The 27,764-nt window shown below is 38.9% G+C and overlaps 1 protein-coding gene across 3 annotated transcripts in view; it reads right to left on the reverse strand.

Annotated features, from left to right (window-relative positions):
• Positions 1–7,588: 7,588 nt before the first annotated feature.
• Positions 7,589–27,764, reverse strand: part of glo (glorund) — a 159,929-nt gene continuing 139,753 nt past the window's right edge. For 2 of the 3 annotated variants that reach the window (XM_067136772.2, XM_067136773.2), the window contains exons 9-10: positions 21,577–21,727; positions 7,589–8,652 (exon numbers count right to left, since the gene is read on the reverse strand). In XM_067136772.2, the coding sequence (XP_066992873.1) occupies positions 8,555–8,652; positions 21,577–21,727 (249 nt within the window). In that variant the 3' untranslated portion in view covers positions 7,589–8,554. Of the gene's footprint in view, positions 8,673–21,576; positions 21,728–27,764 lie in introns of all 3 variants that reach the window. The other variant, XM_067136774.2, reaches the window with a different exon arrangement.

Consider the following 27,764-nt stretch of genomic DNA (forward strand, 5'->3'; position numbering starts at 1 on the left):
TAAGGTCTTGAGTTGACTCTCAGTATAGCAGGCAGTGCGCGGAGAGGTAAAATCCGCAAACAATGGTGATGCCGACAGTTGGCTAAAAAGCAAGGCTTTGTCTGTCTGTGTTACCTGTGCTCTGTACAATACTTCTGAGTAGTACCATAACGTTTGGAACACCAGGAGTCTACACTATTTATTAGTACTGCAACTTGAGAAATACCATGCATACCCGCCAATTTTTACTGTTTATCCATAAAATTTACGGAAATTGCTGTGTTTTACAGATGGACAGTGTCAGGCATTTTACGATTACACAGACAAAAATTTGAAAAGTTAACATTCGATAATTGCCGGGCTGAGTGGCTCAGAAGTTGAGGCGCTGGCCTTCTGACCCTAACTTGGCAGGTTCGATCCTAGCTCAGTTCGATGGTATTTGAAGATGCTCAAATACGTCAGCCTCATGTCGTTCGATTTACCGGCACGTGAAATAATTCCTTCGAGACTAAATTCCGGCACCTCGGTGTCTCCAAAAACATGGGACATAAAGCTAATAATTATGTACAATCGATTGTTTGCGTGGGTCGAAGGAAAGTCCACGATAGTCGATAACTCGTTCTTTGATATGATTGGTCTTTTTAATCGTGTGGTGTTTGGGTCGTCATTGGAATTTAATTTAAAGCTGGGATAACAGTTCTTCCGTGTGAATCTTCTGCGACGACAGGCTCTACTCCGCAAATTCTTTGTTCCGCTCCGTTCGCTTGTGATTTAACCCATATTCTTTTTCCACATGGGTGGTGTTCTTTGTTCACAAGCCACATGTCTATGCAGTAAACAATGACAATCCACATTTCCAAGATGGCGGATCATGTTTCTAATGATGTGCTTTCTGCCAAACAAAATATCATTTATAGTACAGAAAACAAGGAATTTGAGGAGTTGATGGACGGAGATGATAGTTTAAAAGATCCGGATTGTGTTGAAACCCAGAAATATTATGGAAGTTTGTCTGGAAGTAGTGAACAAGTACTTTTTCGAAATGGCTAGCAGCTTTGTTTACCATGTGGTTTTGAATGTTCGTTATAACTATTTACAAGCTGTGATATAAAATACCTTTTGCGAAAGTATTAGCATTAGTATTCATTATTATGATTATCAAATCATGCTGACACGTTCAACTAGTGTCATTATACTGAAATTTCATAACCGCTCTTTACACGTCCTTTATGCAACTATATGGGTTATAACTTTTTCACTTGTTGATGTACTGGTGCTATGTAGATTATAATTAGTTTACCTCTTATTTTCTTTAAAATAATTGGGTACCTGTATTTTGTGACATTTAAGACGACGTATGGAAATCTCTTTAACATGCCGGGGTGGGTAGCTTTGGGGGTAGAGCGCTAGCTTTCTGACCTTAAGTTAGCGAGTTCGATCTAGGCTCAGTGTGGTGGTATTTGAAGACGCTCAGGTACGTGAGCTTCGTGTCGGTAGATTTACCGGTACATTTAAGAACTCCTGCGTGACAACATTTCAGCATCATTGCGTATCCGAAAACCGTAAAAGTAGTTAGTGATACGTAAAAGCAATAACATATCAAATTACTTTTCTTTAACTTAAGTCCATTTTATTAAACATATGTCTACATTCAGAATTTTTCTTCCTCTCCTAGGGCGGTAACTAAAGTGCTTCAATGGGTACCACCAGAACACACTTGAATTTGATGGTAGTTTGAAGTGCAGTGGTACAAACAGTACAGGAATGTTCATTGATGAGGATGATGAGAGATAAGTCCAGTTGAGAGTGAAAAAGATTACTTAATTGACATTCATCAATGCATTTCATTATCGTAACTGTGTTACTAACCTTTTTCCTTCTGTACGTATTTTCGTATATTTCAGAGATATTTTCTTGTATTGTCAATTGTTACTACTTTATCCACCCATGAACCTGCTACGTAGGGGGAAAGGTGATACTCCCACGTGGCGCGTCCCAGGTGGCGGATAGGGGGGTCCTAACCGGCATGCCGGTGGAATTGAGGGAAATAAAATACCTCCCGCGGACCAAACACACAACCCCTTGCGGGTGGGGGACGCACATGTAGAACACACCTGCAGTATCCCCTGCCTGTCGTAAGGTGCGACCAAGGGATGATTGAATTAGAACCATGAAACTACTTTTGATTTGTACCATCAAGCGGGGAACACCCTGGGTTGTCTGTACTTGCAAGTAGTACCACTAAATTAGGTACGAAATAGGTTTGCGATTCGTAGCAGTGAAGAGGCTGGCCTGGGGGTTTCCAGTACCCGTGCTTCGTACCCATGTGAGCAACACTGCAGGTCTGGGCGTAGCCTGTGTGTTGTACCGCTATATCAGCGACACTGTCAATCTGCGTTGCCTGTGTTTGGTGCCCACTATGTGAGGAACACCACGGGAATACCGGCGCCCGTGATTAGTACACCTGGATGAGGAGGCTCAGCGGTTTGCGTTGGCTGTGAGTGGCAGCATCGTGTGAGAAACACCATAGGTCTGCGTTCCCTGTATGAAGTACAATACTTGTGAGTAGTACCATCTTGTGTGGAACACCATGAGTCTTCGCTACTTTTGATGAGTACCCCAACATGACAAATACCATGGTTCTACTTTACTCGCGACATGTACCATTCTGTGGGGCCGTAGACATGGATTTTGCACCCCTTTAGACATCAAGCAGCATTGTGCTTTATAAGTGGTTCCTTGGTCAGTACATACTCCACTGTTTTTTGTTGGGGTCATGTCCGTTCATTCTTCATGACATTTAATTTTGGTCAGTGGATGAATTTGTACTTTTTATTATTTCATTTCATACCATTAGGGCACGATGACCTCGATGTTAGGCCCCTTTAAACATCATCATCACTTTATCCACATTGCATGTGATGGGCAGTCTGAGACGAGATCTCGAGATTTCTCGAGACTAGTGCAGGCATTATTTCTCGCGAGAAATTTCGAGAAATCTCGAGAGCGTTGCCCCCACATTGTGCGGCGAGCAGCGTGTAGTAGGCCTATAGTTAGTCGGAGCTAAATGTTGTTCCGAATATTCGAATAGCCAACCACGGGCCTTCTCATTTTCATAACTGCGTGTCAACAAGCGACTAGGGCGCTCATTTCTACCAAAGTCTATTTTGACGCAGTATAACATAATTATAAAGGATACGCATTCGGGCATTGTATGCACTGGTAGGTACACGAATGAATGGTTTAAGTACAGAACCTGACAGCTACTGTACGTACAGGTAACTGGATACTAGAGGCGTGCATTATTCGAACTCGAGACGAGGCAAGATGCGCCTTGCTGCATATGCAACCACCATTACGCATGAGTGAAATGTGCAATCTAAATTGCTTCAGTTTGCTCCAATTCTTCCGACAGGCAGGTGTACATCGTTATCAGGCCCCGCATTCAATAACATGACCACTGCTTGCGTTTACTGATATTTTGGTGAAGAAGGAAACAATTATTTACAATGCTATAGATAGAGTATTCGAGTCATAATTAGGTAGGTACTTCGAAATATGACTGCAATGTGAACTGTGTTTTAATTGTACGCGACAACTCGACGATGTCTGAATATCGGTTATTTTTAAGAGATGCCACATGGCACAGCCCACTGTGTTGCTTATTCAAAAGTAAAATACATTCGCAGAAATACTTCTGGGATGATCCGGCACTTACAAACGCATAAAATCAATGAAGACGAATCGTCACAAAACACCTCCGGCCCGGTCTGAATCACAAGAAACTACCATGCCGACAACGATTGTGAGGCATCCAGGTAGGCTTACATCCTAATAAAAATTATTAAATTATACGGGTTATTCAGCTAAGAAGTCCACCTGACATAACTCGTGAACAGTTTAAGATATTGGCATTCTGTATTCACCTTCGTTAATGGTAAGGAGCTACTAGTTCAACATGCAGTGCTATCCTAGGATTTTGACAAAACTTATCGTCACACACGTTTCCATGTAAGATCTGCTGATAACTATCAAGCTTACACTCGTAGTTACTGGGACGTCGCACAGTTCACAGCACACGAGAATCGGTCTCGAGAGCGTTGTCCATCACCCCTGCTGAAAGAACTGGAGCAAAGTCGGGCATTTTAGATTGCACGTTCCACTCATGTGTAATGGGGGTTGCGTATGTAGCAAAGCACATCCTCCCCGTCTCGGGTTCGAATAATGCACGCCTCTAGTATCCAATTAGGTGGACGTCCTATCTACAGTTATTCACAAATTCTGCATTGTTATTCACCTAAGATGTCCACCCCAAATAAGTCGTGAACAGTTTAAGATACTGATATTCTGTTTCCACTTTAGTTAATGGTATTAAGGGTTTTATAGTTGAACATGCAGTACTTGTCCAGGCTTTTCATAAGAGAGCGTTATTTCACGCAATAACTGCCAATGATATACCGGTACTATCAAGTTTACAGTCGCACAGCTTGCGCTACAGGAGGATCGGTCTCGAGCGAGAGCGTTGCCCATCACTAATTATAACCCTCAAATTGATAGGCACATTCAGTGTTTAATATACTCTAATTCCCTATAATACTGGTTTTTTAATGCATTTTTTCTCCAGGATGTTATAAAGGACTACTTGTACCACTTTCATGAGTAATATGTTTCGAAGATAGAAAAATTTTAGCAGTCAACATTTTTTGAAAATTAATTTCATTATATCTCCTCAGAACTTACAAAATGAGGCTTATCACTATTTTCCCTCAAGGTCTTCAATTACATTTGTTCCACGTGTGTGTATGCTTTTTACCTTGTGCATATTCTTTGTTTACGAGGTTGGTGTCGTGTTCATTTAGTTGTTTAAGACTTGTGTGCTTGGACATATTTTATTGAAGTTATTGACTGCCTTGAGTGTTTGTTATAATTTTCTGATGCTCAGTGATCCAGGTTCCTTTTGATGTTTCAGAATAGATATCGAGACATTTGTTCTTAGATATTTCCATGTGCTATATTCCTATTGTAGATTATCGTGAATAAATCTATTAAGAAACAGAACTTCCAGACATTTAATCATATTCTGTTGATTTTTCGTGCATACTAAAATCAAGAAAGGGAGAAAAATTTGCCTTTTGCACGGTATGTGGGTGTGAAATTAATATTGCACATGATGGAAGAAACTACTTAAGTGATGATGAGTTAGTTACAGTAAAACCTCGTTAATTCGAAGTCGTTGGGACGCAAAAATCGGACTTCGGATTACGTGATTTCAAATTAACCGCCAACACATACTTCGGAAATGCCAACACTTGTAACGTTACAATATATTCTAAGACCCATTACTGCATGCAATTAACCTTGATTCACAGTTTAAAGCTCCCAAATGCCATGGAAAAATACTGTTTCAAAAATGTATCCAACAAGGTGCCATTACATGATTCAAAGACGAGGAGACATCTATACTGGCTCCCCTGTGCAAGTGCTTTATTCATTGGATTACTGTACAGTATGCATTTTAGATGCCTTGTGCTTCCACGGAAAGTACCCGATACCCTTAAAACATCGCGGCTTATCGAACTTTCCTATGACGTGAGGAGAAAGTCTCACTTCCGTCCACATTACAACAGTACAGTGACTAAACTTGTACGATTTCCTGCCATGGCACTTCTAAGACTCATTAATGCATGCAATCGCCTTGATTCTCAGTTTAGACTTTCCAAATTTCAAAAATTTATCCAACAAGGTGCATTTACATTAATCAAATAATGCACTTGTATCAAACAATGGCAAACATAACCTCACGCAACGAAAGGAACAAAAACATGATTTAAAGACAAGGAAAAATTATGCTGGCTCCCTGGGCAAGTGCTTTATCTTTTGGATTACTGTACTGTTTGCATTTTTAGATGCCGTGTACCGGCATGGAAAGTGCCCGACGCCCTTAAAACATCGTGGCTTTTCAAACTTTTCCTATGCCGGGAAGGAAGTCTTGCTTCCTTGTGCACTGCATAGCAACACAGTACATTTCCCGGCTGGCGATTCTCTCCTTTAAAACCGTAAGTTCGTTTCGCCTCAGCATTTAAAAAAATAAAACAAACAAGGCATTTTCAACGGCATTGACAATATTGTTTGGTGCGTATGAATTTTTATGTTTTTCACATAATGGAGCCACTCGTAGGCAACGCAAACCCATGGTGTTCCATACAGGTGTACTAATCATTGGGACTATCCCGTAGTGTTCCTCACATAAAGAGTACTAACCCTAGGCAACGCAGACCCACAGCATCACTCACATAGTGCTACTAATCACAAGCAACGCCCAGACCTGTGGTGTTTCTCACAATGGCAGTAATCACAGGCAACGTAAGCCTGTAGTGTTCCACAGATAGTGGTACTAATCATAGTGACTCCTCAATATTGCTACTAATCACGAACCTATTGTATACCTAACTTAGTGGTACTACTCGCAAGTAAAGGCGACCAATGTTTCCCCCCGCATGATGGTACTGATCGCAAGTAGTTTTATGGTTCAAATTCAATCATCCCTTGGTCGCCCCTTATGGCAGGAAGGGGATACCGTGGGTGTATTCTTCATCTGCGTCCCCCATTTATGTTCCTGCTCAATGGGCAACAAACATACAAACTGGTAAGAAGACTGGAAATCCATATAAAGACAAGCAGATGGAAACGGATGATTTTTTTGACTTGAAGCTTTTAGCTAGTTAAATAGGCAGCAAATTCAACAAAAATGAACAAGGAGACCAAACTGTATGTTCTGACATCAATGTGATACAAGCAAGGAAGGATGCGCCACTCATTCTTGAATATAATCCTATAGTGAAAGAGTTCCAGCAGATCGACAAGGCAGAGGGGGTCATCCTCACACAGGATCCTTAAACCTGCAGAAGGTTTATAAACAGCCTCATGGCATATCTGAAGCAAAGAAGGATTTGGTAACTTTATGTGATTTGAATCATATTACATCTATGTATCACCAGTATTTCAGAAGCTACAGAAAACAGTGGCTATAAGTAGGTTTTGTCTACATGAGACTTGATAGAAGATGAAACTAGGAGATCGTAAACCAATGTGCAAAAGAGCTAACTATAAAAAATTTAGTTTCCACTGCAAAAGTAAGCTGTACTGATTTTCAGCTCAAAGTTATGTGGCATTACTTATTGAGAAGAATAAACTAGCAAATAATCACCAAATAATGAAAAATTGTTTTAATCCATACCTTTCATTTTAATTATGTAAATATTAAATTTTTCCTATTAGCTCAAAATCTTTAAATGCTTCTGCAAAAGTGTACCTTTTGACTTGTGGCAGTCTTGCACCGAAGATGTGATCTATCAAATTCACGAGTTCCTTCTTGAGATAGTAAATCCATCTTAGTCCACTTATTGAATTTTATTTCAAGTAACAATTAGACCACTGGCCAATTATGTCAACAAGCAACAGAAGAATTCTGAACCCCTGAGAACAGAAGCCTAGATATTATACAAGAGACAGAGGCAGTCGATGATTGGACACCAACAGTGCAATACATGTCAATACTGGATACAAGGATAGGAAAGGGACACAAGCTAATGTGATTTAAGCAACTGCCTAAAATTACAAAAGATTGTTTATTATGAACTTGCACTAATACAGTAGTTTAAAGAAATAAAATCAATTTTATAATTCTGAGAACTGCCAATACATAGGGATCAGACGAACATACAGTACAGCATGTGCATTATTTATAGTTGAGAAATTTCACATTCATAACTACAATACATAAGTACAATTTTCATTTCACATTTATTTTGAGAGTATTCAATGGAAGGCCCAAATTCTGTCTACCGAATGAATTACACACATTTTAAAACTACCCTCCTAGACACAGCAAAGGATGTCAAAAATAATTTCACATGGAAGTGAAAGAAATAGTATGAATTATAAACAAAGTAATAAAGCTATTTCTATCAATTCACTACCATTTCCTTACAATGCTTCAGTTCTTAACATTTTCTTGTAGGTAGGCAAAACTTTCTTAGCATATCAACAGTTTCCTAGTAAGATGAAAACAAAACCAACATTACACAAAATCAGCAGATAAAATGCACTTGCATAAATACTGCCAATAACCGTGTTCCACTTAACACACATTAATTTTTCTCCTTAAGTTAGGAGACAAAGTCCACAATACATGCTCCATGAGCAGGACAGGTCTAGTGATTACAAACCATCATTCAAGTCACACTCGTTGGTACTAAGGGTGATAATTCTTCAAAATTCAATTGTAAGCATATTATCGAGTTACTACAAAAAATGATTTGTATGTTGCTGATAAAATCAAAGTCTGGAGTAAGTAACAAGTTGCAATTTCTTTACTTTCATTCACAGAACAAACTAAATAAGAGAAATGCAAATTTAAAAACAACCTTAGGGATTCTTCCACATACAAAAATACCAGAGCATCACAGTAAGTCCACAGATTGCTGTCAAATGAAAATCGCCAAATGATTTTCTTGTCTTTAAACGGAAGTGCTAACTTCACAAGATGATTCTTGAGGAGCAATCCAACAGCATTTCAAAACGAGCTATAATTGCTACCACCCATCTGGCTGCTATATCCCATTGCACTTCCCAAGTTGTTTGAGTAACCTCTCTGGAAACTGCTACCCAAGCCTGAAAATTAAATCAAAATACTACACTAAAAATTAGAATTGAACCATGACATATGACTAGTAATAACAAAAGGCAGATTTTGTTATAATAATATGGTGTACAGCGAAACTTTCCTGTAACAAGACACTATTAGAATGCTGTAAGAGCTAGTTTTACAGGATGATGATTGTTGTTTAAAGGGGCCCAAAAGCTAGGTCACTGGCCCCAAATGGTACAAGATGGAACAAAAAGACATGATAATTAAAATTTTTAAAGTATTGTATAACCACTGACTAAAATTTAAAACAAATGATGAAAAATGATTATGAAATTAAAATAATCAGTGGATTTAATTCGCAATGCCTTATTTTCCGATAAAATTATGGAAAATATAGATTGCAATGGAATAAGGCATTGCAAGTTCTAAGTTAAATTAACACATTAAAACACACAAACATGAACTGAAATAGTCAATGGAATAAAAGCGTAGTCAACAAAAACACACTAATAGCAAATACACTTTTTACACTGGATAAATAAGGCCACTATCCCTTGTAAAATGGACGACGAGGTCTGCTGACTGCTTGTCATCTTGTACGATGAGGGAAATGGCACTCGGGAGTTTTAGACTACGGCGCAGATCGGCCAGATCCAGGCACTCTAAGGATGTGTACCACAGATAAATGACCGCCGCAAGTACACACTGGCGGGCGTTCACCCTTCACTAGGTAGGAGTGCATTACTATGCTGTGATTGATCCGAAGGCGACATAATACAGTAGAACCTCAATAAATCAAAATGGGTTAATTCAAAATCTTGCCTAATTTGAAGCTCTCGTTCCCCGAAACATGAGGTGCAGTTTTGCATGTTATTAAAATTGTTTAATTCGAAATACGGATAATTCGTAATTTGAAGAACAATATCGGTCCCATTAAAAAATTCAGACTTAATTCAAAACTGCCTTTACATTAAAAAAAATTAGTATTTTAAAGAGTAATCTAAATTTAAAATTTCTCCGCATCATGAAAGAACGTGTCTTCCGGAATGTGCAGGAGTAGCTTCCTGCACTTTCTCACTCACTTCACTGTGTTTACAGTGTGCAACATATTTGCTAAGTTCAAGTGAAATCTTAATTCTTTTGTATTCAGCGGTAAGGAACGCCACATTATCATGTAGTAGGCAGTGTGTGGAGAAGCAGAATCCGCGAACACTGGCGATGGCGACTGTGAAAAAGCATGGTAACGAAACAGCCTCCTTGGCAGCCTTGTCAGCTAATTCGTTTCCCTCTCTCTACACCCATGTAGCTTGGGAGCCACATAAACGTACTTCTGGTGCTGGCATCCCAACCAAACTCCCGGCCAGCAGGTCCTGGATCCGCTGCACCAGCGGGTACCGAGGGAAACTTATCTATAGACTGTAGCGCACTCAAGGAGTCTGTACACAGCAGAAATTGTTTGTGCTCATTGAACAGCGCGTACTGCAGAGCTTCACAGCATACAGCTCGCTGTGTACACATTAGCTACTTTTACACAATATTTTATGGTAATAATGACACCCATACATTGTACAGTAGAATTTTTACAAAACACAAGGTTAACCCATTAATTTTATGAACATAAATGTTTTGAATTCCAACTTTAACAAACATAATTTTTTTGGACTTTAATTTTCTTGGCTTCTTACTAATACGCAGTAAAACTTTGCAGACAAACATTTTTCTTATTCATAGGCAGCTTTTCTCGTTAGTCTGAGGATGAACCGGCTTTAGTTCTGGTCTAGAAGTAGTCTAACCGAGAACTAACTTTTGTAACATGGAGGTTGTAAGTGAAGTTGTGGTAAATTCGCAAAATAAATGAGTTGAGAAGATGTATGAAAATGTATGGAATAAGACCGATTATCTTCCTGAAGTACGGCAATACCAGTTTTATCAATAGACATTGTTTTACAAAGACCAATAAAAAAAGATCCGACAGTTGCTGTGCATCGTAAGCTCTATGAACATGCAAACAGGCCGCTAGACTCTTACCTCACTACTTACGAGAAAGTTTCACGATATCACTCAGTTTTCTCAAATAATTATTTGAATTGTAATAGTCTTATTAACTGCAGTAATACCCTGTATAACATGTGTAAGTCAGCTAGCGCGATAGCCATGATCGTTACGGTATTGAATTTGTATTATGGTTCAACACCATGATTAGCAGGTTCAAGACCCGCTGGTTGAAAACATTTTTTACTATCAGAATGTTGGCCGGCAGGATAAGGGAGGGGGTGGTATACAATTGAAGAGTCCACTGCAAAAATGATGGATGTCACTTTTTCATCGAAAATAACCTGAGGGTGCCATTATATTCTTTATATGGTACAGAATATGGGGTTAAACGGCAAAGTTAAAATCGCGGATAGTCTATGAGACATGAAGAAAAGAAAATTTGGTACACACTGCAAGAATGCTGGATGTCAGTATACAATGCAAGAAGGATGGTAGTAATTTTGTTCCCATGATTCATTATCTTTTCCAGTGTTGTTATTGATAATGAAGTCAGTTGCTTTGTGACTCATTCTTCTGCATAGTGGATATTTCCTGTGTTTTGCAGATTATTTTGTGAAGTGCAAAATATAATATTACTATGAGCGATATTCCTGAAACTTATTCTGATGTGGTGTATGAGACAAAGAGTGAAAACAACACAAAGAAGTGGTTAAAGCATGGCAAAATGACTGACAGTTTGAAGATGAGGTCATGTTCACATGAATCTGGGCCTGACTGAATGTAAAAGACTTGTGTGCTTTAGAAGATTTGAAAATACGTAAGATGTGTGAAATGTACAAAGACAAACATTTACCTGAAGTATCTTACGAATTTTATAGGAAGATATTTAACGAGAAATTTAAGATATAACTTGGATACCCTCGCACTTGTGACAAATATCTGGCTGATAAAAAGGCAATAGAAGAAAGGTTATTGGTGAGTTCTTTGAAACCTGATGAAAAGGCTGATTTGGAATCACAACTACAAAAACTTGAAATGGATCCGAATAATCACAAACAGCTGACACATTCTATGCAAGAAAAAGAGAAAATTAAGCATGAAAAATGAAGATTATGTCAATCACAATGGATTTTCAGAAAACCTACACATCCCATATATCTCTACTAATGATGTTTATTAGAGGAGACAGCTGTCACTATAATCCTTCAACATCTGAATCGTTTTTCTACTGCTACCCTGAGACTGTAGGAGTAGAGGGTTCTGATGAGGTTGTGTCAATGCTCTATAACTTCATTTTTACAAAACTTGATACTACCATACCTGCCAACTTTACAAAACCAAAAATCAGGAGATTTGGATATGAAAATCAGGAGGAATCAGGAGATACAATTGGTCAAAACTGCTTATTCTGCATGTTTTGTGCAATAAAAGAGCACTATTGATATATTATAACACTTATTGTCTCCCAACTGTTGCTATACGAGGCTACAAGGTTAAAAATTACACATATCTATTCCTTCACAGGAAGTATGTGAGATATGATGGGTCTCTGATAAACCTTCCAAAAATAATATGAACTCCTGCTCCACACGTGTGAATCGGTCATGCACAAGATGCCATTACTTAGCAAATTCATAGAAAATATTGCATCACACTCTCGCTCGTGTATTCTTCCCGAAGGCAGGTCCGAACCTCCGCAGAGATGTGCCTGAGCCGGAGTTTATGCAAGGTAGGGTGCCCAGTTCCTTTCCGCTCCTCCACTCCCTCAACCCCCCCCCCAAAAGCGTGTGGCAACCCATCCAAATCTTGATCACGCCCAATGTTGCTTAACTTCTGAGATCTCAAGAGATCCAGTGTTCAACATGGCTACAACCATTGGCTATGTTATTTTTATCAAGTAATAAATTAAAATTTGTCAGAATTGCCTCCAAATGGCTCCTAAAATCTCTAGAAAAGTCACTAGTCGCTATCCTTGAAATTCTGTCACTAAATTATTAAAAAAGACTCCAAACATAGCGACTAGTCTCTAGAATAGACTAGACTGATGTGAACGAACATGAACATAGTACGCGAGAACGAGAGATTGACAATCCAATCTATACAAAGGTTTCAATAAACATCGCACATCCGCGTGCATTTCTCATATTAATAAATGTCGATATTTAATTTGAAAGCAGCAGTGAACGAAGGACTTCCGGCCACTTGCGTACAAAGCTGAAACGGCGGGATTTGAAAACAAATTTTTAAAGTTCATAAAAAACTAAGCTAACATAGGGAGAAATAATAGAATAAACGGGAGGTGGGAAATACTTTTGAAAATCGGGAGTCTACCACCTAAATCGGGAAAGTCGGCAGGTATGTACTAAGGTTAAACACCTGGAAATTTTTTGCGACTCATGCGGGGGGGCAGAATAAGAACTACACAGTGTTCAGGTTTTTACATTATGTTGTATCAGTTGCAAAAAGACTGGAATAGTCTCTCTTCTCAGCTGGAAGTTACCTGGCAATTTAAAGATTACGTAACAGCAGATGAAGGTGTGCCTGTGTTTGGGGATCTGAATGAGAGTGAAATTCTTGAACTCGTTACGCCTACTAACTCGCATGATGAATCCGACGAGAGCGAGCAGGACGGGGACATCACCGATGTACCAACACAGTCTGCAGTCATGAGTGCTTTAGTTGTTTTAAAATCATTTTATGCAGTAAATGATAACACTAGACGATTTAGTGGCTATTCAGCAAGTGGAGAATTTTGTGATAAAGAACACCATTGCCGGCACAAGACTGAAGCGACTTTGGACTCCTTCCTGAAGCCTCTGTAAGGGAACTACAGCATTCAAATTCAGTGTTGTGAATGGAAACTTTAATGCACATTTAGTATAGCCTAGAATAGTTTTAACTTACCTCGATTCTCTGTTTTTGGAGAGACCACAGAAAAAGTACAACACAGGACAACTGAAAATCTGGGAACGATTGAACCACCAACAATTTGGCTAAACATCACAAAAATGAAATATGTATACTTATAATCTTACAAACAACCCTAAACCAAACCAAACTTACAGCCCCAATGAGCTTACTCGGCCCGAAGGCCTGCAGATTACGAGGTGATGCATGGTCAATGTGCCAAATCCTCTCGGTCGTTATTCCTAGCTCTCTAGACCGTTGTCGCCATCTCACCATTAAATAGCCAGAGATGCCAACTTTTAAGAAAGGCAATTCGTAGTCCATCTGTTAGGGCATGGCGGCAGCGGAGGTCGTAGTTTTTTTTCTGAGGTCTTTCTAACTTACATATCATTGAAAAATCAACGAACAACATGCAATTCAACCAGATGTAACATATTCAGAGACTGACATAAAGAGTGTATGATTCTTACCTAAGAAATTAATAGGTTATCTGCAGTGCATATCTGAGTGGAGGTTGAAGGATCATTTCTTTTGTTGAGAACTTACTTGCTCTCTCAGCAGTTTGTAGTTCCTGTTTGATAAACGTACATTGGTGACATGCTTTTTCTTTTGATATCATGTGCATCCTGTGCAATATCAGAGCCCTTAACAGTTCGGAGTTCATACTAGCACGGAATTCAGTCTTGTTCTTCCTCATCACGGCTACACACACTACAAAACACGTGCGAATGTTATTTTGAGGAACGCAGTAAACAGGGCGATTCATTCGAGTATTCCTCCCTATATATCTATATATATAAAATAAGAGTTTTGTCTGTACATTGCTCAGAATTTGAAAAGAATGGTATTTCTGTATCGGTCATGTCCACAGTAACAAGAAAATGCATTTTTTACTTTTCCGTAATTTCTGTCTGTCTGTACGTACACGCATCACGAGAAAACGGCTGAAGAGAATTTTATGAAAATCGGAATGTAAAGTCGGGTGATGAACCGCAACAATCTAGGCTATAAATTATTTTAATCACGCTGAGTGAAATGGTAGTTTAGGGGAAGGCCTAAAATTGTGTTCATGAATATTCGTTATTAGTGGTCCTATCTTAATTAAAACAGGTATGCAAAGTCTGCAAATAAGTCGCTACAATCTACGCCATAAATAATCTTATTCACGCTGAGAGAAATGGTAGTTTAGGGGAAGGCCTATAATTTAATTCTCAAATATTTGTTATTAATTGTCCCATCATAAATATAATCAGTATGCAAAGTCGGGGAATAAGTCGCTACAATCTAGGCCATAAATAACTTTATTCACGCTGAGCAAAAAGGTAGTTTAGGGGAAGGCCCAAAATTTAATTCTCGAATATTTGTGTTATTAGTGGTCTTATTGACAATTACTATGAAAATAAAGTTACATAGTATTCAATTTCCGAACATTTAAGTCTTATATAGTTTGACCTTACCGGCTATGATAACGGAGATATTCATGGATATGGATTTTTTTTTTGCTAAGATCATACCAGCGCCGTCACGAGAAAATGGGTAAACAGAATTTAATGAAAATCGGTATGTAAAGTCAGGGAATAAGGAACTACAGTCTACGCTATAATTGATTTTATAAGACGACCTTATATTACAGAATCGAAAGAAAAGTGAATGTGAAGGCCTACAATACAGAAAGCTCATAACGTTGATCAACAATAACATTACATTGACCATTGTTTGTTGTGATTTGCTTTGTGTCTCTTGCCATTCATCTCCGATAGATGGGATTACCGAAGTATACAGAGTTTTTTAAAAATTTGCTCTACGTCGCGTCGACACAGATAGAACTCATGGCGACGATGGGATACGAAAGGGCTAGGAGTGGGAAGGAAGCAGCCCCTACGTTAATTACGTTACATCCCCAGCATTTTCCTGGTGTGAAAATTGGAGACCACAGAAATCCATCTTCAGGGCTGTCGACAGTGGAGTTCGAACTCACTACCTCCCGGATCCAAGCTCGCAGCTATGCGCACCTAACCGCACAGCCAACTCACCCGGTCGTACCGAGTATAACAGCCTGCCTGAAAATTGGCGGGAAGTAGATGGGGAGTTAGATAAATTTCTGATACTACTGATACGTAACAAACTGCTTCATCATAGCATTCGAGCTATTCAATTCCTACTCTGAGCACTGATTGGAATGAGCAGTGTGCATATTTAACGGAATAATGGCAGAGAAGTGTTTACGGCTGTCTGCGGTCTGGTCATTGCAGCACTGGAACTTTGGACTGTTAGATCGGCACCGTAGTACTGTTCCTTAAAAGTGAGAAAATGTGCGGTTTATTAATTTGATCCAGTATTTTATATAGCATTGCTTTTAATCACTACATTCCCTCCGACGACTTCAGGTAGGAAAACCACAATGACAGTCTTTCTGAGAATCCCGTAGCGAAGCACGGGTACATCAGCTAGTTATTTAACTATTTTTGGTTTATTACTAGCGTCACTAGTCACGGTAACGTCATTACACGTATTTTCCTGCCAAAGAAATTGCTTCATTATTTCAAACCTTTCGCATTTCGGAACACACGATTAGCATATATTCTAGAAGAGCAATATATGCAAATTTGGCAAGCAAAATCGCAATAAATACTTCAACAGTTACGCACACAGTATTCACAATAGAACTGAGTTTGTGGCCAGAAGCCAAAACGAAGACAAAAGAACTCGCATACTTGCACAGAGGTCTGATCATGTGACGAACAAAGACAACTCCACACGATATACCACTTCACAAGTGCCTATTTTTTCAGTACTAGAAACACACACTGCGTTCGGCGCAGTCTTAAACGAGGGACACGAAAGGGGTTTAAATGATTGCTGAGAAATCCGAAAAGAATATTCTGAGAATGGCATACACTTAGATTTAAAAATTAATAAGAAATCTTAATTTGTGGTGTGTGTGATTCGTAAATGCGTAATTACGATGGGTGATTCTTAATTATTACGAGTGAATTGTAATAGCTGGTATCTCTGAAATAGCTCCTCAATTACAGGTAATGGTAGAATAAGTAAACCTGGAACTAGCCCCCATATCGTGGTAAAAATGCCTGAGCTGGCGGGGACTTAATATCTGTGGAGAAAAACTGTCAGCCAAATCCAATGAGGTTGTGATATTTTAGAAGGAATTTCAAGAAATAATTCTTAATGAAGGATTAACCAGTGATCAGATTTGTAATAGCGATGAGACTGGGCTAAATTTCAAGACGCTGCCATCAAAAACTCTTGCAGCCCAAGCCGAGATGTCTGTACCTGGCTACAAGTGTAGTAAGGAAAGAGTTACTGTTCTTGCCTGGAGTAATGTTACTGGGAACTTAAAAGCAAAATTGCTTACGATTGGTAAAGCAAAGAAGCCTAGGGCACATAAAAACATTTCTGTTAATGCTCTTCCAGTCCACTACATGAATCAGAAGCCTGCCTGGATGTCTGCTGATATCTTTAAAGACTGTTCTTTTACACAGTTTGTTCCAGTTGTAGAAAAATTTCTAGCTTTGAACAATCTCCCTAGAAAAGCGCTTCTACTAGACAAATGAAGAGCAACTTAGAAGTGGTGACATCAAAGTCATGTTCCTTCCTCCTAACGAGACGTCATTATGTCGTCAATGGACCGAGGTGTGCTGGAAACATTGAAGAGGAATATCGGCGGAAACTCCTTTCATCCCTGATAGAGAAAATGGACAATGATGACATGATAGAAAAGTTCAAGCGAAACAACATGAAAGATGTGGCATACTGGATAGCGCGGTCTTGGGAAGAAGTTGAAACGACATTAGCAAAGTCTTGGAACATATTGAGTGAGGTTGAACATCGAGGGGAGGTGGTACAAGAACACATGGAAAATATTCTGCCCCTACTGAATAGCATTCCTGGCTGTGAGGAAACTACGACTGAAGATGTAAGTGGTGTGCACAAGATCAGCTGTTTGAACTAACTGACCCTGATATTATTGATTTTGTGAATGCTAATGGAAGTGAGGATGATGAAGAACGAGGCATTGCACAACAAAAGGAGAAAACGATGACTCACAGTGAAGGATTAAGTGCATTGGAAATGGCATTTATCTACGCTGAGCAACAGCCGGAAGCAAGCGCAATGGAGGTGCTGATTTTTCGTCGATGGCGGGATCTCGCAGCAAGAAAACATGAATCAGCAGGCAAGCAGATCTTGTTGACAAGTTTATTTTCGTAAGACATTTGGAATGCTTTCGTTCAATACTGCATTTACTGTACAATTGAATTGATAATTCAATAAACAGAGTACCGCAAAACATGTCGTTTTAGTACTAGAGTACAGCCTTCCTGTTTTAGTTCATTTTCCAAGTTGTTCTCTATTATCTGACATTTTCGGTGATCCGACGTACTCCAGGCCCCGTTTAGGTAGGACAAGCGAGACTACTGTAGTTCAAATTTCAATATTTTGACACCTCATCGGTTACAGCCCCCCTTAACATGGAAGCGAGGGTTGGAGAGCATAAGGCCCTACTTGAGCCTGGCACAGTTTCAAACTACTGGTGCCAGCCTACTGGAATGATTGCAACTCATCTTCACCTCATCTGTGAAATTCTGCTCACTTCTGTTCAACATATTGCCTCCACACTTTGTTACGACTTAACATACTGTCCCTGGTGAAAGGGAGAAAAGGAAGATCCACACACCTGAAGGCATGCAGTGAAGATTCACACAATGCACTAAAGAAGACTGAAATTTAATGGAAATATAAGGCTGACAAAAATAATTTACCTGCTTCAAAGTAAAAATATGCGGTAAGGTTGGATTCCTACAAATAAAATCTAGAAACTAGTAGTTTCCAAGTGAGGCTGTTGAATTCAAGGGCCTCCAGGAACATACAAACGCCACTACCAACTGGTATGTAGAAAGGAGAAGAGCCTCATTAAGAGGATGAAAAAAATCCTAGGAGAAGGAGTGATAAACCAGTAAACCAGTTGTTTCCCCACAGTGAAAAGTAGGACATAATAATAATAAAAAACATAAGACTGTGCCCCACATGATCGCAAAATCCCTTGTTATTTGGTGACCAGTACATGTAATAAGTTACTGCAAGTCTTGTACGGCATAAATTACCATTAGACCTCGACTTTTAAAAACCGTGTTGTACTTGAGAATATGATTTTGAATGCAAGTACCGATTCCCAAAAGTTCTCGAATGCCTTATATTCAATTCTGCCTGTTGTGAAAAACGCTTCATTGGGGATTTAGTATTAATGGGACCAACATTTCTGAATGGTTGATAAAGGAAATAGTTTCTTAAACATGTTCACTGCCACTGACGCTTTTAAGTGTCAAGGTGATATGCAGCAATGCCGCTGCCGCTTTAAAGCGTACAGAGACCGATGTTTCTAGAGCTACACAGAAACGCGCTGGCTTGGTGATTAATGCTTGTGGTTATGCCGACACTGCAGGAAGGTTACCTTTTGAACAATTTGCCACGTGCGGTTCCATTGTTGAGCAATTAGGTGACAATCAGTATTCCTTCAAAATCGTGAACAGGTCCGAGACCGGTCCGTCTTGTCCAACGGAGAAGTATGAAAGACAATTTTATACTAATGAAGATTTAATTAAAATGTTAGAGGATTCTGACAACTAATCTGATATACTATTAGGCAGTGAGGTCGATTAGGAGGAATTCTGAGAGTGAAAGTTACAACAGTGCGATGAATGAAGACGACTGTGTTCGTGAAAATATGCAATCAACATCCGCAAATGAAGAGGAAATTAATTCGGTAGGTGATCCAATAGGAATGACTCTTTTTTCCCGTTTAGTAAGTCCTCTTATTTGTCCGGACGATGACCAGCCTATTGACCAATTCCTGTCTTTTACTGGAAGATATATTTCTCCACGAAGTTGTACATGAAACTAATTACAATGCCATACAGATATTTCTGGGTACAGAAACTAAAGACAAATCTGTCAGTGGAAAGATATAACTTTAGAAGAGCTACTGGTATTTTTGGGCGCGATTCTCCACATGGGTAACGTGAAAATGAATAGGTTACAAGATTACTGGAAGAAAGATGTATTATTCCATAATAAAGGTATTTCAGCAAGTATGAGTCGCAGCAGATTTCTTCTGATATTGTGCAATCTTAATTTTTCAAGCAATCCTGTGAAGGTGAACCGAAACCAAGTGACCGCTTGTACAAAATAAGACCAGTGATCTCACATTTCAACAACAGGATGTCAGAAGTGTACTATCCAGGTCGTGAACTATCACTTAGATGAAAGCATGGTCCTTTGGCGAGGTCGTTTGTCATTTCGTCAATACATCCAGAACAAGCGACATAAATATGGAGTGAAATTAGATGCTGACAACACCAAAGCCAGCCCCGTGGTGTAGGGGTAGCGTGCCTGCCTCTTACCCGGAGGGCCCGGGTTCGATTCCCGGCCAGGTCAGGGATTTTTACCTGGACCTGAGGGCTGGTTCGAGGTCCACTTAGCCTATGTGATTAGAAGTGAGGAGCTATCTGATGGTGAGGTAGCGGCCCCCGGTCTAGAAAGCCAAGAATAACGGCCGAGAGGATTCGTCGTGCTGACCACACAACACCTCGTAATCTGCAGGCCTTCAGGCCGAGCAGTGGTCGCTTGGAAGGCCAAGGCCCGCCAAGGGCTGTAGTACCATGGGGTTTGACAACACCGAAAGGATTAACACAGAAAGTTGCGATATATACTGGTTCAAAGGTAGTTATATGTTGGTCACCACATTTTAATGGACAACTATTACTACAGTTTTGATTAGGTTACGAAACTCAAAGGAACACACTGTACGAATGTTAAGGTTGGATAGAAGAAATTCACTTTAAGTGATAGTTGCAAAACCGAAAAGAAGGGGAGACAATTGCTAGATATGCTAATGGAGATATGATAGGCAAGTGGAAAGACAAACGAGATGCAAGTCTCATCTTGACGGAGTATGAGAACAACTTGTGGAAGTGGAAAACAGACTGAAAGATACAGTAAAAAAGCTATTGCCAGTTACAACAAATTCATGCCAAGAGTGGATAAACAAGATCAGATGCTATCCTATTACCCATCCCAAATGAAAACAGTTCACTGGCCTAAGCAACTTTTCACACACTTTGTGGAAATTATTCTACTGAATTCACATTACCTTTTCAATAAGTACTCGGGTGGCACTAACCATTTTATGATTTCAGATTGAACGTAATCAAGCAGCTGTAACCTTGAATGAGTGAAAAGAACTGCCCATCACGTGACGTACCAAAGCAGCACGTTCTCGTAAAGTGCGAACCAACACCAGGGAAGAAACAGATTATGAGGAAGAGATGTACACTGTGCGCTCAAGGAAGATGAACAGAATTTACGAATGCCCAACACGTCCAGGTCAACCAGGATATTGTCTACGGTGCAGTGCTATTTGTCACGAATAGATGTTCAATCAAAGCTCTCAGCACTTGTGCCATTCATAAACATTGTGGACATAATCAGCATGTTTGTGTTTCTATTATTTGTTTAACAATTTCCTCAACAATAAAACTATTTCGTAACAAGTTGGGACAAATGGATGTTTATTCACAATAATGTGCTCTCTGATCCATCACGTGCATTGTTATACAAATAATTTATACAAAAGAAAAGCTTTAGAGAGTCAGATGGCATTCATCTGAAACACGACCTGAAGTGCCACTGAAGCTTTAAAGCGTCAATAAATACTGTTTTACACACGTAATATTCACTTTTCTAACTCGCTGGACACTATTTCGATAAAATTTACCGTCATTTATCAGGACCGACTGATAGGGCCAAAACAACTCCTGAGAAAGATGTTTTAGAAAATTGTGGCAGCGGATGTGAGGAACCGATAATGCAGGATTTCCAAAACAATTAGGATGCACGCGGAACCATGCAACTTGAACGAATAATGCGGGAAAATATTTCCGGGAACTGGTAATAGAGGTTCCACTTTATAAAAACTATCTTCAGATTGTCCATACTGCACAAGAAAACGAGCACTAAAGAAAAATACTCACCTCCTCCGAATCCACCTCCGCCGCTTCCACCCCCGAATCCACCACCGCCCATTCCACCAAAGTTTCCACCGCCAAGGCCACCTCCACCAGAATTACCAGGTGTGGAATTAAGGAAGAGTTCTATATATCTGTGTTGCATGTGGCCTTTGTCCTATAAAAAAAAAAAAAAAAATCTGAAAACACACTGAACAGCATTTCCTTTTAGCAGATATCAAGTTCTGAAACACCTAATTTTAGTCGTCTCCATGATATAACAAGGGCACAATAAGGACATTATAATCCCAACATGTACATAAAACATGTTAAATTCAAGTGCATTCAATGGACAAAACTTTGGACCCTAGAAGGACCAAGGTTTGGTTGTTACATAGAGGTCCAAGGGGTGGTTTCTGAGACCCATTCTAAAAAAAAAAAAAAAAAAATGCCATAAGTGCGGTTTATACTGAAATAAATTATGAAACAACACTTCATGAATAATTTTAAGGAAAACTTCAGTATAAAATATTAAACTCACCCAAATATTAATTACAAAAGAAAATTAAACACAAACATCTGTCAATTTCATTTCTAGGCTCACATTGTAAAAGTTTTTCTTGCTATGCTTGCCACAAACATGTTTCACACACTTTACACAACCAACCTTGGACTTCCCTAATTGATCACTTTTCATTTTTTTGCCACAGCTTGGACACAGCAGTAGCAACTTTCTCGCTTGATATCACTTGGTGCAGCTGTCATAACTTCCTCCATAGCACTAATAACTTTTATTCATGCCTGCAAGGTCCTTTGCTTGTTCATCACTCTGAGGTTTTATTAGATCCAGTGATAGCTGTCACAAAAGTTTAGGATGTTTCTCTTTCCATTGTAGGAAGTTCAAAATGAACAGCCATCTGGTCAAATGTGTCAACCCCTCCTTGGTGCTGCTGTAAAATAAAACCATATCAGGCTTGTGTTTGTCATCGTCACATCTCCTGTGTGTTGGGTTTGAAAGCATGAAGAGATTACGTTTAGGCTTTTCCTTCATAATTTAGGAAACAATTGTCACTAGCGGACTGTCATAATCACCGACAGCGATAGCAAACATAGAAGAACGAAACCATCTATTTGCTGCATACTTCAGTCTCGGGTATATGCTCCCGATTTGCCTGCAAAGTACATTCTAAAGTAAGGTGAAAGTCCTGCCATAATATCTCTGCAATTTCAACAGATGTGTAGTACCTGTCCGTTGTCACATTTCTTTATACCACACTTCATTATAGGCTATACAAGCTTAGTGACCAATGCCATTGGACCCCTTTCAGTTCTGGATTCATTTTCCTTTTTCCTGGCGTACACTTCCATTTTCAGAATGTACCTTGTATCCACATCACAAAAGAGGACTGCAAATATGTTTGTGGTTCTTCCTTTGTTGATTTTTCATCGAATCTAAGTAGTTTTGTGATTTCTTTGAATCTACCATGGCTCATGGTACCAGAGTAAACAGGGCAGCCGTAGTGTAAAACAAAGATCATGGTAATCAACCTTATTGTCTTTGTTAGGCCCCATCATAATAAGAAGCCCTATATAAGCTGACACTTCCTTCTCAGTAACTGGTAACATATTTCTGATGACAGCCTCTTCATTAGTGTGCTGTAGAATGTGTTAATATTTCTGGAGAAAGAAAAAAAAAACCCCAAATAATTCTTTAGCAGCATTTGCCCTACCATCACTTCTTGGACCTATTCTTTCTCGAACTGTGTTTGGCACACGACTTCTATTAGCACGTCCAGGGTTCCCTATATACCGTATTTTCTCGAATAATGAACACCCTTGCATAATTTACGCATCCCAATATTTTTGGGTCCAACGTGGAGAAAAAGAAATGTTCCCATATTTGACACACACACTTTTTCGAACATCCATCACACAGCTCCGGATGAGTTTCGAAATAAAGATGACAACTACTCGGGTAGCAGCCTTCCTATTGCAAAACCAGGCAACGTGCTGTTATCAGCTGGTAGGAAATATCAGTGCACTAGTTCAGTGAGTGAATTAGCGCAGAAGTGGCTAGTGGCACTATTCCAGTCTGGTAGAAACATATTTTACGAGTGTTTCGGGTGCGGTACATGTGCTTTCTGTGATCGACACTGTTTATTAAATGCTTGGCCATCAGATGATAATGTCCAATAACGGACCATTTATATTGGTATTATAAATTTACTAATTCAGGACAAATATTTCACACTCCGTATGGGAATCAACATCTATATCGTCATTGAGAAGCGTAAAGTTAAGGAATATTTATTCTCCCAAACAGGAAATGCAGATGAGAAAAGATGGCGTCGGCAGTGCAAGCTAGTAATGAGTGTTCCCGGTTTTTGTCAGAAAACGAAGTGAAATGTGCTGTAAGATGTACAGAAAATGTTACAGATGGTGAGAAGAACAGTCAAGGTATTCTCAGTAGTGAAAGTAATCACTCTTTATCTCCAGAAAAGGACATTTGTACCGGTAATATCTACGAACGCGAGTGTGTGTGTAGGCCTAAAATGACACCTTCATCTGTCCATGAAACTGTTGAATCACTACACAAAATAATAGAAGTGCTACATAAGGATTTGGTAGAAGCAAACCTTGTAATTAAAAAGTTACGATCTGAAAAGACAAATCTGATTGAAGAGGTGGAAAAACTAAAAAAATGCGATGGTGTTGGCGCGTCGTGGAGTGAGGTTACGTCGCGGCACAGGAAAGTGTCGCGAACAGGGCCTAATTCATCTGGAAATCAACCTACAGTAACAAACAGATTCAGCGTTTTACACGAAGTTCGGGAAGAGCAAGGAAGCACTTCTTTCTCCCGAGATGAGAGTTCACCAACGAAAAAACGCCGAATTCACGCCCATAACGTGATCAAGAAAGTAAGGAAGGAGAAGAAAGTGAAACTGTTTGGTGATAGTCACGGTCGAGGCCTTTCAGCAAATATAGCCGAGTTGTGAGCCGACAGTGAAGTGACAAGTGTTATTCAACCAGGTGCCCCCTTTTCAGAAGTAGTGAAAGCCCTCTTGAGAAATGCTGATGAACTCTCGTCAAACGACGTCCTAGTTATTGTCGGTGGAACCAACGACGTAGCAAGAAATGAAGGCCATCAGGCTGCAAGTATTCTGAAAAGGACTCTAGGTAAGCTGACCCATACAAATGTGATAGTGACAAACGTACCCCATAGACATGATTTAACAGACTGGTCAATTGTGAATAAAGCTGTCAAGGACACAAATGAGAAATTCAGGCAAATATGTAGTCATTTCAAAAATGTTACACTGTTAGACATTAGTAAATTAATCCGAACATCTCATACGAGGCATGGCATGCATTTGAATGGACTTGGGAAGCAATATGTCAGCAAGTTAATAAGTAACATCATTACAAGATCAGGAAAAGACTGTCCTAGAACTACCTAGTCCGGGAAACGTGTGTTAGATTCTGGACCCAATAACATTTCAATCGAAAATGTGGGTCCAGAATTAAATACCGGTAATGACTTGGAGGGTAGCAATAGGCGGTTCAAAATATTTCATCAGAACATTCAATGTCTTAAAAATAAAATTTTAGAATTACAAGTAATTTTAAATTCAATACAGGATGTTATGTTTATCTGTTTGGATGAACATTGGTGTAATAATGATGAACTTGAACTCATTAATATTGAAGGTTATTATCTGGCAAGTAATTACAGTCGGGTTAATAAAGAGCATGGGGGAGTTTGTATTTTTGCTAAGTCAGGAATTGAATGTAAAGAAAGGAAGGATCTTGAAGTGCATAATTCTGAATTAGATTTTGAACTAACTTCAGTGAAATTTAAGCTTCCCTATGGTAAAAGGGTAATTCTGTTAACCGTGTACCATTCACCGGATGCTGATGTGGAAATTTTCGTAGAAAAATTAGATCAAGTCCTTCATAACATTTTCGGTAGGAATAGCAGCGCAGAAGTAATACTTTGTGGTGATTTTAACATAGATTTTGCTGAAGAAAACCTTCCATCAACATCACAACTACTGCATGTTCTTCAAAGCTGTAATCTAAAACACTTAATTTTTACACCCACCCGGGTAACTGCCACCTCAGCTACAACGATAGACAACATTTGTATTAATTTCCATTGTTCTAAAATGCAAGCATCCAATATAAATTTTGGATTATCAGATCATCATGCTCAAATTTTACAACTAGAATTTGAGAATGCTAGCAAGCATTCAACCAAAATAAAGCAAGCACAATTAACTCGTTTTTTCTGCGCAGCTGCATGTGGCAGTTTCATTGAAAGCCTTAAACTTCAGACCTGGACTCCCAATAACACTCGGTCATAGCATTGACCAAAAGTATAGAATCTTTTTAAGCATTTTTTTAACGGAATTTGAATTACACTTTCCAAAAAAAACTTGCAGTAATTAATGAATCTTCAAAAAAGCCATGGATCACGAAGGGTATACGGATCTCAAGTAAAAATGTAAATTACTAAGTAGATTAGCACAGCAGAGTTGTGACCAGGTTTTTTGTAAGTATGTTAAAAACTACAAATCAGTCTATCGAAGAGTTCTTAGGATGGTTAAGATAATGCACAATAACAAGAAAGTTAAAGAGTCGTGCAATAAATCACGAACCATATGGAAGGTAATCAAGGGAGAAACCAACAGACATGCAGTTGGAAATAAAGTTGCTGCCATAAAAAATGATACGGGAATACAAATGAATGACCCTCATCATTTGGCTAATTAGATAAATGATTTCTTTCTATCCCTACCATACAAACTTGAAAATGCAAATAAATCAGATGTATTACCAGAACTCCCAACCTTTGTGCAAAACTCTATGCTGTTAACTCCATTAACAGAACTGGAAGTTTTTAAAATCATACAATCTTTGTAGAACAAAACTTCCACAGGTGTAGATGAAGTTCCCACAAAACTCATTAAAAAATGTGCTCCCCATCTGGTACAGCCTTTAACTTATCTCATCAATGAATCATTTTCTAGTGGTCAGTTCCCTAATCTCCTAAAAATAGCTAAAGTTATCCCAGTCTTTAAAAGTGGAAACTTAACACGATTTACATAACTACAGACCAATATCAATACTTACTGTTATTTCAAAAATATTTGAATGTGCTATGAAAGATCGGCTTACTAAATTTTTAATCAAATATAACTTGTTAAATAATGCACAACATGGGTTCAGAGCTGGCAGAAGTACTTTGTCTGTTTTATCACATTTTACACAGTTGGTCGTAAATGCTCTTGACAATGATGAAACTGTGATAGGACTATTTCTTGACCTTTCAAAGGCATTTGATACTGTTGATCATAAAATATTGTTGCACAAATTATATCAGATTGGAGTTAGAGGAATTGTTAATGACTGGTTTAGATCATACCTGAATAAACGATCCCAGTTTGTTGAAATTACACATTGTAACAGTAAAGGGCATAATGAGACATACCACTCTCAGGTAAAAAGCATAGACTTGGGTATTCCGCAGGGTAGTATTTTGGGGCCTGTTCTTTTCTTGATCTATGTGAATGATCTTCCTCACAATAATCAAGTACAAACAGCAGTTCTGTATGCTGATGATACAAACATAATTATTAATAGTCCTGACCCTATGTCTATAGAAACTACAGCAAATACAGTCCTGTCTAGGTTAGAATCATGGTTCAGGAAAAACAAATTAACATTGAACTTTAAAAAGACCCAATACATGGAATTCAAGGCATCTAACTACCATGACAAAACTGCAAAAAAAAACACAACCTTATATTAAATGCAAATACAATTGAAAATGCATTGACCACAAAATTTTTAGGTGTCCATATAGATGAAAAATTAAGATGGGATTGTCATATTAAAAAAATAGGGAAGTCTCTGAGTTCTGTTTGTTTTGCCTTAAGGATTTTGTCTAATAGTTGTAGTGAAGAATATATTAGAATGGCATATTTTGGATATTTCCATTCTGTCATCACTTATGCTATTGGTCTCTGGGGCTGTTACAAATCAAATCTTGATGTTATTTTTCGAATACAGAAACGAGCTATCAGAATTATATTGAGACGTAACAGGTTAGATCATTGCAGACCATTATTTAAGAGACTAAGAATACTCCCAGTACCAAGTATATACATCATGCAATGCATTCTACACGTGAAAAAAAAAAATTTGATCACTTC

This window comes from Anabrus simplex, chromosome 1, assembly GCF_040414725.1.
Source record: "Anabrus simplex isolate iqAnaSimp1 chromosome 1, ASM4041472v1, whole genome shotgun sequence".
In the NCBI taxonomy this organism is placed as follows: Eukaryota; Metazoa; Arthropoda; class Insecta; order Orthoptera; family Tettigoniidae; genus Anabrus; species Anabrus simplex.